This window comes from Miniopterus schreibersii, assembly GCF_964146895.1.
Source record: "Miniopterus schreibersii genome assembly, chromosome: 1".
NCBI lineage: Eukaryota > Metazoa > Chordata > Mammalia > Chiroptera > Miniopteridae > Miniopterus > Miniopterus schreibersii.
Window position 1 is genome coordinate 11,374,978 of NC_138101.1, and position 15,092 is coordinate 11,390,069.

Sequence of the window (15,092 nt, forward strand, 5' to 3'; positions counted from 1 at the left end):
TTACTACCGTCGCTTCTTTAAGTGATTTATATTAGATATAAGGTGCTGAGAATGGGAATGACAGTCAATACAGAATCTGGTACCCTTATTAGCTTTTATTTTGGTTTGTATTTGTTTGTCTTGTTTCTATAGTAACACAGGCTCCTTTAACTCTAAAGATTCTCCTTGCTTCATCCAAAACTCTCTAGTCTTTTATATTTTCACTTATTATGTGTCTAATATTTTCAAAATCTGTGAAGACAGAGTTTCTATACTAAAGATGAAAAGAATCTAAGTCTCTATCAGGCCTTCTTTGATTTCTCTAAATTAATGAATAATTCCAAAATAATGTCCCCTCAGGGTCTTTAAATAAGGCTAAAGAAAGGAATTTAGATCATTTCAAATTAGACAAATTGGTCCAGAAAAATAAAGGTTTCTAAAAGCCACGTAAATAAGAAATAATGGTTCCCCCAAATATAATCAAGTTCGACCTTTAAAAAATGGTGAAAATCAATGGCATTATTATAAGGCATATGAACAATGAAAAAATGTTCTTCCAAATTCTGAAGAGGGTAACAAAACTTCACAGATCCTCAATAATGATGCCTCCTCAATCCATCTAATGGTGCTTAATTATGTGGTTTTGTCTTGTGAACAGAGAAACACACTTAAGAGCAACTGGCACTTCCATTTCTATGTTAAGATCTGTAGCTATCACAATTACCTCCTCTAATTTTCTAAAAGAGTTGATAAAATTTTCATTTTATGAGTGGGAAATACATTTTGAGCAAACAGTTTGAAATACCTTGGTTATATCTGGAGCAAATTAATAAACCACATTATAAGTGACTTAAAATATAATGGAATGGTGGACTTCCTAGTCAGCTATCCTGGAGTACCTGAATCAGACTTGTCCATCCATCATCAAGAACTAGAAAAATAAACAAAATATGTGAAACAAGTGTTTTGGGACACTGAAAAACATGTGACAAAGAACTGTGACCCCTAAAGGAGGAGAAAAAAAGTAGGCAACACAATCACCACAGCTTTCTGCCTGGAGGCACCTTACAGACGGCGCTGGAAGGGAGATTGTATGCAGAGCATAAGCATGTCACGGAGCGCATGAAGGGAAGACTGAAATTCAGGAATGCTCATATGGTTGGAATTTGTAGGAAAGAATCAGAGGTGAGAAAGCTTTATAAAGAAAGAGCTTCAGGAATCTGCATGGGGATCTACTCCAGGCTACACTGAATGCTAAATTGGGCATGCATAGGGTGAAATTTCACAACGTCAGGAAAGAAGAATTGAGAAAGTATAAGAGCTCACATAGGACTGAGAGATGTGTGAGTTTTAACCAGCCAGTGAGGAGAGGCTGTGTTGCCCACCCAGAGTAGAGACCTGACAAGTATTATTGCTGAATAGTAAGGGTAAACTAGCCTTATAACAAAGGCTACATTAGACAAGACCTTAAAAACAAGCTTATAACATATCAAGCAAATCCACAAGTAACTTAGCTGCCTTCCAGAAGAAACACTCAAACCTCCTTAAGAAAGACAACAACACTCACATTGTAAGAATCACAACGCCCAACCTTCAATTAAATTAACAGATTGAGAAGCTGAAAAATGTGATCCATTTTACTAGGCGAAATAAAATCAGTCAACAGGAAAGAACACCAAAAATGACTTACATGATTGAATTATCAGACAGGAAATTAAAAAGAGCTATTATAAATATGATCACTGTTTCATTTTAAAGAAAAATTAACACATAATAGAAAATGCAAAGAAGAACCAAAATATGTCCTGGAGATGAAAAATACAATTACCTAAAAAGAAAAATTTACTGGATAGTCTTAAAAGAGATTAGACTCTGCAGAAGAAAGGATTAGTAAACTTGAAAACACAGCAATACAAATCACCCAAACTGAAGAACAGAGAGAAAAACAGATAAAAAATTAACAGAACCTCAGTGAATTTGGACAATATCAGGCTGTCTATCTTATGTGTAAAGAGAAAAATATTCAAAAAACAAAGCTGCAAATTTTATAATTTTGATAAAAACAATAAACACATGGATCTAAGAAATATATGCAGAAAGAAAACCATACCAAACAACACATCATAATGAAATTGCTAAAAACCAATAATAAAGATAAAAATCTTAAAAATCCAAATAAAAAACATTTTATAATAAATTATCAATTCATTAACAGACATAACAGTCCTAAGTTTTTATGTACCTAATTACAGTTTCAGATACATGAAGAAAAAACTGAGAGAACAGAAAGGCGTAGACAGATTCAAAATTATGGTTGAAAATTTCAATATCCCTCTCTCAGCAAGTGCTAGAACAAGCAGACAGAAATCAGTAAGAATAACATCTTAGAAAAAACCATCAATCTAATTAATCTAATTTACATATATAGAACATCCTATCCAACAACAGTATAATGCACATTCTTTATACATGCTCATAAAATATAAAAGATAGAGCATATTCTGGGCATAAAACAGATCTCAAATTTGAAAGGACTGAAGATACACAAATTATGTTCTCTGATGACAAAGGAATTAAATTAGGAATCAATAACAAAGATATACGGAAAATCTAACACTTCTAAGCAATACATGGGTTAAAGAAAAATTAGAAAATATTTTTAAATGATTGAAAGTGAAAAAAAGGAGAGGAATGCAGCCAAAGCAGAATTTTGAAGAAAATTTATAGCTCTAAATTTTTACACTAGGAAAGAAGGTCTAATGGACATTGTTTCCACCGTAAGAATAGAAGGGAATAGCCTGAACCTGATAATGGGTATCTACAAATATCTTATACAGTGCCCAACTCATATTTAATGGAGAAAGACTAAATGCTTTCCCTCTAAGACTGGAAATGAGGCAAGAAAAAAGAAATGAAACACATAGAAATTACAATTAAAACTAACTGCAGGCAACATGACCCACATGCAGAGAACATCCTAAGGAATCTACAAAAAAGTTACCATAATTGTTAAGTAAATTTAAAATGTTTGCAGGATCAATATGTAAAAGTCTATAGTCTTCCTATATACATATTTTCTATAAATAATTAGAAACTGTTTCCTTCTTACCTTTCCTGTTCCTCTTGTTTTGCTTTGATCCACTGCCAAATGTCAACTGTTAATTTATTATCCAGCCTCCTCACATACTATTCGAAACAAAATCTCCCATTAATCACAGCTCAGGAAGAGCCTCAAATTACCTGTAACAGATTGCAAAAATGGCCACAAACTCTTCTCATCTTATACGCACACTCCTTTGAAATACGACTTTGAAGCTCTTCCCATGAACAGCTGGAGTCTATTCTTCCCCTTGAAATTGGACGTGGCCACGTGACTTGCTTCAACAGATGGGTTTAGCGAATTAGTAAATGTGTCAGAAGCAAAGGCTTCGAAAGCCCTTGTGCATTGGAGTTTACTTTCTCTTCGTGTTCTCTGGAACTCTGGGACCACTATATGAAGAATCCAGAGCTAGTCTACTGACAGGAGAACACGTGGCGAAAGGTCATCCCGACAGGTCCTCCTGCACCATCCAGCCGCAACTGAGCTTCCAGTTGACTACAGAGATAAGTCAAGCTGTCTCAGACTAAAAGAAATGCCCACCCAACTCACAGATTGTGAGAAATAATGCTTGTGTTATGCCACTGAGTTTTGAGTGGTTTATTACACAGTAGTAGCTAACTGATATACATTACTGACGTTCTCATTTCAGTGGTGAAAGCAAATAACGTGCCCATAATTCACTTCAACTTTGTGTACACAGGAAGTTCTGGAAGCGAGATCTTCCAATGAATAGTAAGATGCATGCATCAATGGTTAGGTTTTAAATTACTTTAGTTCTTTAGAGATATATGTAGATCTATTTAGAAGTAAAAATCACATGATGTCTAAGTTTGATATGAAGTAGTGTTCATGAAAAGAGTGAAAGGAAGGAAACGAAAGGAATGGATGAAGAAAGCACGATATAATGTTGATAATTATTGAATATGGTGTATCTGTTCAGGTTGGCGTAACAAAACACCAGATTGGGTGGCTTAAATAACAGATGTTTATTTTCTCACAATTCTGGAGGCTGGAAGTCTGAGATCTCCGGTGGGTGCTCTCTTCCTGGCTTGCAGACGGCTTTCTCCACAGTGTCCTCCCATGGCCTTCCCTGGTGTGTGCAGGTGTTGAAAGATTTCTCTCTTCCTCCTTTTATGAGGCCACCAATGCTAAGGGATTAAGACTCCATCCTGAGGACCTCAGTTAACCTGCATCAGCTCTGAAAAGCCCTGATTCCAAATACACAGTCACCCTGGGGATCAGGGCTTTGACATATGAATTTAGGCTCAGGGGACAACCCAATTCAGACCATAAGAAGGAATTCATACTATTATTTCTAAATTTTTATACTTGAAAGTAATCATAAAATTTAAAAGATGTAACTGTACTTTGTCCCCTATTGCCTGTTTATACTTTATTCAGTGAGAGACAAAAGTACTCCCCAGAAGAAAATTCTGGAAGGTTCTATGGTCCCTTTACACCACTAAAATTTTTTAATTAAAAATTCCAGTTCAAGAAAGGAAACAACATGAAGGTATTTATATATAGTTTACAGGTTTAGAAGAATAAGTCTACAGTCTTCATTATTTCCAAATAATGCTCACCAGGAAATGTATATCTCTAAGTGTATATTTTAGAACAGGAAAAAATTTAAAACCCATTTTAAAAAGCTAGTAAAAGAACAGCAGTATAAACCCCCAAAACAAGAAGATACAAAAATGACCAGCAAAGATTTAAAACAGATGCTCAGTATCACTTATCATTAGCAAAATACAAATCCAAAGCAAAATGCGGACAGTTTTTATCAAATGAAATAGAAAATAAAGAGTGAGGGGCGAGCATGCAGAGAAACTGGAGCCCTTGTGCACAGTTGGTGAGAATGTAAAACAGTGCAGCCCCTATGAATACAGTATGGTGGTTCCTCAAAAAATTACAAACAGAATTTACGCTTGATCCAGCAATGCCACTTCTGGACACATACCCAAAAGGATTGCACACAGGGTCTCGAAGTGATACTTGGACATTTTCGCAGTAGCATTATTCACATAAGCCAAAAGGCAGCAGCAACCCCACTGTCCTCTGGCAGATGAAGTCATAAAGAAGACGCAGACCACAGCTACAATGCAATTCAGCCTTAGAACAGGAAGGAATTCTGACAGGTGGTACCCATGGGTGAACCCTGAGGGCACTGTGCTAAGTGAAATAAGCCAGCCGTGTCAAGACAATACCATGGACATCTGTAAGAGAGTCAACAATAAAATAAAATAATCTAAAAATACTGTATGACTCCACTTACAGGAGGCATCTAAAGCAGTCAAATTTATAGAAACAATGTAGAGTGATAGTTGACACGGCCGGGGTGGGGTGGAGAAAATGGGGAGTTGTTTAATGGGTATAAAGTTGATGCAAGAGCTGGAATGACTCAAGTTTGAAAACCGCTATCATAAGAAGTTAAGAATCAAATCACCTCTAGGTAAGAGCATTGAGGTGAATACTAACATAATTAAGTGATTCTGGGAATCTGAAAAGAAAAAGAAAATTAATTTGTTTTAAATTTCAGATTCCTGTTGTATGAATGACTTTCCTTGATGTTTTAGTTTAATTCCTACATTAAGTGCTTCCAGTTATTTTTTACTTCATTTCTTAGGTCTTACCAACTCCAGTTGGAGCTTTCTGAACTCAATGAGTGAAACACACAGGTCTAAGTGTTTTAACATCAATACTTCTCAATAGTGAGCACAGTCTAAACATTAGCCTCTATATATAAGGTGCCATCTGTTCAGAAGATTGTATCTATTTATATAAATATAACTGAGCCCCGCTGGCATAGCTCAGTAGTTGAGCATCAACCTGTGATCCAGGAGATCACGGTTCAATGGCGGTTCAATTCCCCAGGAGATAGAGGTTCAGTTCCCGGTCAGGGCACATGCAGGGTTGCGGGCTTGATCCCCAGTGGGGGGTGTGCAGGAGGCAGCTGATCAATGACTCTCTCTCTCATCACTGATGTTCCTCTCTCCCTTTCCTTTCCTCTCTCTGAAATCAATAAAGACATATTTTAAAAAAACAACAACATTAAATATAACTGAACATGGATAGAGTTACATTCCAGTTACATGTGGTGAGATTTAGAAATTACTTGCTGTGTATTAAGGACCTGAAATAGTAACACACATTTAAGCATGTATATAAATCTAGTTATAAAAATATTCGTACACAAATCTGATTTCTAATTATTATCTAAAACACAGGTTAGCATATAACATCCAGTTATGGATATAATGTGTGTACATTATACACATTATATAGTATATAAGGACATGATTAAAAAAGCTTTTTGCCCAGCCGGGTGTGGCTCAGCGGTTGAGCATCGACCTAGGATCCAGGAGATCAGGGTTCGATTCCAGGTCAGGGCACATGCCCGGGTTGTGGGCTGCAGCCGATCAATGACTCTTTCATCATTGATGTTTCTATCTCTCTCTCTCCCTCTCCCTTCCTCTCTCTGAAATCAATAAAGATATATTAATTAAAAAACAACAACAACAACAACAACAAACTTTTCGTGGAATAAATGAATAAACCACACGTATGTCCTTGAATAGACTATAACCAATTATGCCTCATTACGAAGTTCAAACTCAACATAACTGAGATGAGAATAGAGTTTGGTAAATTACAGATAATAAACACTGGAGAGCACAAGTGATGACTCCAGGGAAACAATGGGAATTGGTGCTGGTGGCCACGGCATCAGGAGACAGTCCTGGTCCTCGATGTGGCATCGCCTGCCGTACACAATGATTGTAGGAAATTCGCTGGACCTCAATTGCCAACATTTTTAAATGAGGAAAATGTATGAGCAAATCTCTAAGAAAACTGAAACATCTCTTAAGAGTTGACGATTCTATAAAAAATAGAGAAACTTCAACCAGCAACAAACCATAAATCATAAATGACAAAGATGGGGGTGGGATGTGTTACTTCCTGCACGCAAACACCAAATTTTCATTCAGTCAAATACTCAGACTAGAATGCATAAACTCATCGCTCACCACTTTCTCTGCTTGGAGTATTAAAACACTGAATATTTTAGTGAGATCTTCATTTCATTCCAAGTACTTGAATTTTTTTCCAGTCTGCACCCCCCGCCCCAAGCTTCTCTTACTCTGTTACCTACGGGAAGTTATGTTTACATTAATAAATGCTTACTGAATGGTGAACATTTTCAGGAGGAAATTCACCCCTTCCTGGGGAGAGGTAGGAAAAAATGAGAGAAGTTTCTTTCCCTATGTGGTACAGGCCTACGGGTCAGAGAAACAGGTTAAACATCAGAATGACGCATTGCAAATAACAGAGCAAAATTAAATAGGAATAAAAAGAATCACTCACTCCATTTCTTAAGTTTATCTTTGTCATTTCTAAACATCCTGCACATATGCATCGACTTACCAGGAGACCCCGGGCCAGGCAGTGGTCCAGGGAACAAGGGGCACAGCTATCCATCTGGTTGCCTTGCCTCCCACACCTGACCCAAGGCTTAACTAGAACTACCGATTTTATTGTTGCAAAGCCCGATGATTTATTTCTAATGCAGTAACCCAATGAAAAGAACGTTTATACTCAAATGGGTGATCTCGTGCTGTGAAAATGACTATGTGAAAATAAGCAGTAAATCGGATTTTGAGGTTTATCAAGGTAAGCTTGACTCTTAGCATTTCTAGAATGTACACTTTTGAATCTCATCAGATTTATACCTGGAGACTGCTGTCAAAAATAGATCTACGCACAATGCAATATACATGATGTATTATAGAACTGTATACCTGAAACCTACAAAATTTTATCAAACAATGTCACCCCAATAAATAAAAAAAACACACAGACCTGCGCTGTGCCGATCTTGTCAGGCCCCGTTTTGCGTATCAGAGGGACTGAATGCACACTGGAGCCAGCGCCCTGACGACCACGGCTAACTTTGGGATCAGGCCTGCTTGTGCCCTTGCCACGGAATTAAAAAATCAGCGCGTTAGCAAGAACCTGAGGACCATCCTCCCTTTAAGAACAAAATAACAGCCAACATGAGAGCAATATGGAAGAATCCAGAGTAAGGGAAAGTGAACCTCATGCGGTAGCTCTTCATTTATGTTCAAGAATCATGTGCTGAGCAGGGGGGAAAAAAAAAGATAGAATTAAGAAAATTAAACCCAAAAATAAACCAGTGAAAAGCCACCAGAGTGGTAAAAATAGTATTAATAGGATCAAATTGATATGGCAAAAGTAATGAAATTTAGGAAGAGCTTTTCAGGCTTTTCTGTTTTCAGAAACATTCTGTGAGATCTTTTTAAAAACTTACTGCATTCAAAATTATATTTATAAAATACATCAGTGCAGGAGCCCTTTGACTGATACGCCATAATCAGTGGAGGTAATCATGTCAAAACCTGATAACCGACTTAGGTACACATCTCATTAGGCGATCCCAGTGTACGAACATCATCAGAACAGAGCCAGATGCCTCTACGGTAAAATGTAAACATGCAAGATTGATGCAATGACAAACACCTATTTATTGTATTAAATACACGTCTGAAAAGTTTTAAGTCATTATTACAGATTTCAAGAAATTCCATTTCAGATTCCCAAAATGTCCCGCCGGTACTCTGACAACTAAAAACAATGATTTAGAGGTTTTCTTTTTCTTTAATTCATAAAAAAGCAACAACTGGGGCATATAAAATAAGTGAAATCCAAAACTTGGAGGTTTACTCGAAATCCTTTTGAAACCCTAAGGTGGCTGTAAACAGTCTGTTTTCACGTGTCCGTAGCTTCAAGGAATGTGCCCGTGGGGTTCGCGCGGCCGGTGACCGTGGGGTTCGCGCGGCCGGTGACCGTGGGGTTCGCGCGGCCGGTGACCGTGGGGTTCGCGCGGCTCGTGCCCGTGGGGTTCGCGCGGCCGGTGACCGTGGGGTTCGCGCGGCTCGTGCCCGTGGGGTTCGCGCGGCCGGTGACCGTGGGGTTCGCGCGGCTCGTGCCCGTGGGGTTCGCGCGGCTCGTGCCCGTGGGGTTCGCGCGGCCGGTGACCGTGGGGTTCGCGTGGCTCGTGCCCGTGGGGTTCTGACCGTGGGGTTCGCGCGGCTGGTGACCGTGGGGTTCGCGCGGCTCGCGCCCGTGGGGTTCGCGCGGCTGGTGACCGTGGGGTCCGCGCGGCTCGCGCCCGTGGGGTTCGCGCAGCTGGTGACCGTGGGGTTCGCGCGGCTGGTGACCGTGGGGTTCGCGCGGCTCGCGCCCGTGGGGTTCGCGCAGCTGGTGACCGTGGGGTTCGCGCGGCTCGCGCCCGTGGGGTTCGCGCAGCTGGTGACCGTGGGGTTCGCGTGGCTCGTGCCCGTGGGGTTCTGACCGTGGGGTTCGCGCGGCTGGTGACCGTGGGGTCCGCGCGGCTCGCGCCCGTGGGGTTCGCGCAGCTGGTGACCGTGGGGTTCGCGCGGCCGGCGACCGTGGGGTCCGCGCGGCTCGCGCCCGTGGGGTCCGCGCGGCTCGCGCCCGGGCGCCCGCCGCCGCTACACGGTGGTCTCGTGCTTCCACAGCCCCGTCCTGACGCTGCCAGTGCCGGCCGTGCCCAGCAGGGGCCCCTCCTGCCCGCCGCTTTTGACGGGTCCGTTCTGCACGGCCAAGTTGAGGCCGTAGGACTTCTGCTGACTTTCCAGTTCGGCTGCACTCGGCTTCCGCGGCGCATCCTTCCTGCCGCCGCCCGGCGCCGGCTTCTCCACGTTCCTGCCGCTGGCGTCGCTGCTGTCCGGCGGCGGCGGGTTGTGCGGGCGCCCCCTGGCGGCCAGGTAGGCGCGGCGGCTCCGCGAGTGGCCGTCGCCGCCGGCCGGCCGGCCCTTGGGCAGCCCGTTCTGCACGCTGCCCTCCACGCTGGTGGGGACGTCGTAGGCGTACTCTCGGAGGACCGCCAGGCGGCCGGCCCGGTGCCCCTTGCTCCTGTTTTTGTGATGGCGGCCGGGGTGCACGTTTGTCCGGAACTGCACCTCCAGAGGCGCCACGTGCATCTTAATGTCGTTGTCCACGGAGTGCTCGGTCAGGCTGTTGTCGAGCTGCGGCGCGGCGCTCGCGGGCAGCGCGTTGGCGTGGCACTGGGCGGCGGCCGCCTGCAGGTTCGTCAGCTTGCAGCCCTGGGAGGAGTTCTTGCAGCTCGACGCGCTCTTGTTGGTGCCGGAAGACTCCGCGCTGCTGTTGGGGCACTTCGGGGCCTCTCCGTTCGTCCCGCCGGAGTTGGGGGGCTGCGCGTTGACCTGCACCGAGTACGAGCTCCGGCCCGGGCAGCAGGTCATGATCCACGCGAGCCTCACGTCCTCCCGGTTGACACAGTGGTGGACCACGATGAACGCGCCGAGGCTTAGGCACGCGGCTCCGAAGAAGAAGCTGAAGACCAGGTCCAGCGGGGGGTACAGAGAGACAGCCAAGGCGCCGCACGCCCACAGGGCCGCGTAGAGCAGCAGCGTGAGGCCGGCGCCCAGCAGCTGCGCGTGGAAAGAGTGCTCGTTCTCCAGCGCCGGCGCCAGGCACAGCGACCCCGCGTCCTGCGGGTTGGCGTCGCCGTTCTCGCCGGCCGCCAGCCTCTGCTGCTCCTCCGCCGGCTCCTTCAGCTCGTACTTGCGCTCGGGGTGCCTTTTCAGCTGAATAAAGATGCTGAGGAAGTACATGCAGTTCACGAAGGCGATGAAGCCGGCAGGCCCGTAGAAGGCTCCCAAGGAGGGTTCCCACGCCATCCAGCAGCTAGGAGAGAAAACGGGGAGCCCGCTGAGACGCGGCCCGTCGGCCAGCGGCTCGGCACCGGCCACCAGCCTTCGCGCCTGGGAAACGGCCAGCAGAGGGGCAACTGGGTGGGCACGCGGGACGCGAACTACTCACTAGGGCGCGCTCGGCCGGCTGCCGTAATTCTTGATGTTGGCCGCCGCTGTTATCCCGCAGACGATGATGGGGATGCCGCCCCCGATCAGGTAAAACCTGGCAGGAGGAATGAGAGAAGGCACGGCTGGTCATCGGGTTAGTGGGGCTGTCCCCATCTCATCGCTCCTTAAAGGTTAGGATTCCCGCTCCGCAGGAAACGGGAGGTGAGCTTCCAGAGGCTGCCCTGTTAGCAAGGCCTGTGCTGGGCTTACGTTGTGTTCAGACTTCTCTCTGTCACAGCCCAGGGCCGCCAGGCTTCCCGGCTGGGGAAAGCTGGTCACCCTCTGCCACCCTGTGGGCAGGCGAGGAAACACAGCTGCAGCCGCGAGGGCTTTGGCCCGTGCCTTCTCCTTCAGGGGGACCTGGGGTTTGTGTTTGTTTTAGACTCAGCTGGTGAACTGGAAAGGGAGTCCATTACAAAGTGGACTTTACCTCCTCCCTGTGCCATAGTCCAGACAAAGTACATCATGACATACGGCTTGTTTATAACGTCCGGCGAAGCCTGCGTCTCCAGGGCGGGCCAGTGCTGTGCGTGACAATTCCCAACCGACGGGGGTGAGGTTTGGAGGGCACCTGGACCCCAGCGGTGTCCACAGTGCTCGGCCCCGCCTGGCCCCTTTCCCACAGGCTAGCTCAGCACAGCGAGACAAAGGACAGGGCACTAAGAACTGAGGGGGACAGTGGTTGCTGGAACGAGGCACACAAACTTCTTATTTTGGCCGGGGAGCTTCTCTGAGCTCTCTGAAAGGAGGAACAGTCATCCTTCCGCCCTGGCAGGGTGCCCCTGGGCACAGTCAGAATCTTATTCTGCACTGGCCCCTTCCTGGGACACAGCCCCAAAGCTGAGTTGGCTGGATAAAGGCAATGTCCATGACACACTTCTCCACAGAGTGTTTCCTAGTCGTGCTCACAGGCACGAAGATCCTTCAATACGATATTAATCAGTGTGGCTGAAAACGGCAGCTCATTAGGCCATAAAACCATAGCCCTGTCTTCCAGTTCACACATGAGAGGGAGGCCAGCATCCGTGACCTCCCTCTTCCTGCTGGTTAATTCCCACTGGCTTCTGCCCTGAGAAGGCGGCATCGTTTCCCAAATTAACCTCGGGCCCTGCCAGTCCTACCCTCCCACTGCCAGGACTTCCTGTTATCAGTTAGCCCTTATTTTGTAGCTTTAAACTTTCTCTGCTGCCTCTTACTTTCTATATGTTTAAGTTTTCTTCTCTCTTCTGAAACTTGCCTGGACCTACCGCCTTCTTTTTCTCTCCCTTCAGTGACAACTCCTGGAAATATCAACACCATCATTTGCTTCACCTTTATCGCCTTATTGTGAAGGCGTTTCCACCTACGTGCTACTGAAACTGTCCTCTCTGGGACCAGGAGAGACTCAGCCCCCTGCCTACCCTCCAGGTGGCCAGGATGCTGAGGCTCCCCCAAGCTCAAGGTCATGGGGAAGGACTTCCTACAGGAAGGAGCTTGCGCTGTCTAAAGGTGAAAAGGTGCTTATGGGGTCATTCAGGGGCTGCCTTCTTACTCAACCATTTGTGTCTTTTCTGAGAACCCAACAGAGGTAATAGCTGCTTGAGGACAGGATTCCCTGGTCTCTTAGCCAAACACTGCCTCTCAGGCTCTTGTAATGCAAGCGACAGAGATGCCAAAGCTCTCACTCTATAATCTGACTCTGGCAGGTTATTTTATTTTATTATTAAGTTTACTGGGGTAACATTGGTTAGTAAGATTACATAGGTTTCAGGTGTCCATTTCTATGATACATGATCCTTTTATTTTCCACGGCCCGTCTAGTAAACACAGACATGGCTCAGGAATCACTCTTTTCTGAGCTAACTTCGCCCTGGGGGATCCTGTTTACAGGACCTCACACGTAAACGCCTCCTGTCCCACCTACGGTATGTCCAGCTCGTCTTCTCGGCTGAGCACCAGACTCCCAAAAACATCAACTCTCCACAAGAAAGCAGTGGTGAGCCCACCTCCCCTGTGCTTACCCCCATCAACTAACTTCTCTTATATGATTTTCTCAGCTGATGGATGCACCACCTGCTGAGGCAGCCTAGCTCACTGGAGCAGATATCTGGAGCCAGCTAACATTTATACATTAACCCATTTCTTCCTCACAACAGCTCTGAGTTGGAGTCATCCTCACTCTATAGAGATGAGGGAAAGAAGCAGAGAGGGTCGGAATTCACGAAGGACTCTGGGCTGGAAGGGGCTCGGCCAGTATTCAAACCAGAAAGCCCAGCCTCCATGTCCATCAGTTTACTTTCCAAAATTCACTCCTTAATTTAGTTATGACGAGGCTTCATGAAATGTCACAGTTAACACAGTACAGCAAACGGAGATATCAGGTACCTGAGCATCGGTCTGGGTGGCGGTGGCAGTTCATCAGGATCCTGGCACCGTTTGGCTTTCCGAGTGACTTGTTTATAGATGTTTCGAGCTGTCACTCCCACCCATAGCACTGTGGCAAGGGTGGAATAGTGAAGGAGTATTCCCACCTAGAAAGAAGATCGAAAAACACATAAGCTAAAGAGAAAAAAAATGCCCCTTTTCAGTCATAAAGTGTAGTAGCTGCTAGTAAGGTTTATCAAAAAGATTGGTAAGTAACTTTCGAAAATCTGGTGCAAAAACAGCATGAAGGCGTAGGCCACGACCGACTCCTTTGCCTACTAATGAAAGGAAGGCTGCACTCTCACTCCCTATGAGAGCAGCAGGTCTCGCAGGGCACTGGCAGCTGGCTCCAGGAGGCCCACAGACCACAACTGATACCTGAGATGCCCCTTCATGCACCCTGGGATTGGCTTCTGGACAACAACAAATCGAAGGCATGTTTCTCAGAGATGCAATGTTGTACATTATAATTCAGATTCTGAAGCCCATTTTAAGGGGTAATAGAGAGGGCAAGGTAACTGGAGGGCAGAAGTCACAGCACACAAAATAGGCTATAGAGTGAGAGACCCAGGTCCTAATTCCGAGCTTTTATACACAATCATAGTAAGAGAGCAACGTAACACATTGGTGGTCAGAAGGGGGAGACCTGGGGTCAAAATGTTTTGCCTCACCCACCCCTTACCTGCCCTGACATCTTCGCAAGTCACATGGCATCTCAAGCACTGAGAATAACATGAAAGTATTGGGAGGTTTCAGTTCAATGCTACATAAAGCACTCAGCACACTGCCTGGTACCTGAGGACCGACTGATAGAAAAGATCTATATTATTATTATTTATTAGGGGTGTGGTTTTACAAAGGTGTTACCTCTCTGAAAGTAACTTCCCTCACTTGAGCAGTGTGTGTGTGGGGGGGGGAAGGGATTATCAAAACCATCTCTAGGGTTTTTGTAGGCACTGAATGGGCAATATCTGGAACACAGTAAGTGTTCAACAAATAGTGGGTATCTGCAATTACATTAATCGAGTTTCTTCCAGAGGGGGAGCCATGTTTATCATATGACCTGTGTTTGAAACAACCTCATTAAGGATACAATTCTACATGAAGATATATATGAGGTTAAGAGAGGTTGAAAATCTATTTTAAGAAAAATAAACGCCTGTGCCATTGAAGCACTGAGGACATAATTCAGCTTTCTTATCTAAGTACTATCTCTTTCATAATTTCTTCTTATATAATTATTATAGGTAAAATCCTATTAATAAAAACCTCCAAGAAAAAAAAAATCATTTCTTGAGATTGGCTCTCCAATCTCAAGAAAATCAACTTGATTGACATTATCAAACCTATCAAACCGAGGTTACTAACAGAAGCATTGAGACCACTGCCCAGAGTTCATTTGAACGAGGACCCATCTGCAGGTGAAGCTTGGAGACATGAAAGCTCAAGTACTGTTTTGCAGGGCAGAAGACTAGGGTCACCAGTGTCCTTGCGAGGACTCAGTGCCGGGAGGGAGGTCCGGCGAGGCCTGGCGAGAAAAGTCAGTTATGTTCTCCCGTAAGGAGCAAAGTGGCTCCTTTGTTCCCATTAGTTTCACTGACTGCCCTGTAAAAGCAAAATTTACAGATAGAAGTGGAACAAAAGGCATGAAAGTAACACTTGGAGTCATCTGCAGTCACCCT

General features: G+C 45.0%; 1 protein-coding gene across 2 annotated transcripts in view; it reads right to left on the bottom strand.

Moving 5' to 3' along the window:
• Positions 1-8,600: 8,600 nt before the first annotated feature.
• Positions 8,601-15,092, bottom strand: part of ADGRA3 (adhesion G protein-coupled receptor A3) — a gene marked incomplete at its 5' end in the record, with an annotated part of 98,644 nt that continues 92,152 nt past the window's right edge. For both annotated transcript variants that reach the window (XM_081161488.1, XM_081161487.1), the window contains 3 exons: positions 8,601-10,831; positions 10,967-11,062; positions 13,372-13,517. In XM_081161488.1, coding sequence (XP_081017614.1) covers positions 9,613-10,831; positions 10,967-11,062; positions 13,372-13,517 — 1,461 coding nt within the window. In that variant the 3' untranslated portion in view covers positions 8,601-9,612. The remainder of the gene's footprint in view (positions 10,832-10,966; positions 11,063-13,371; positions 13,518-15,092) is intronic.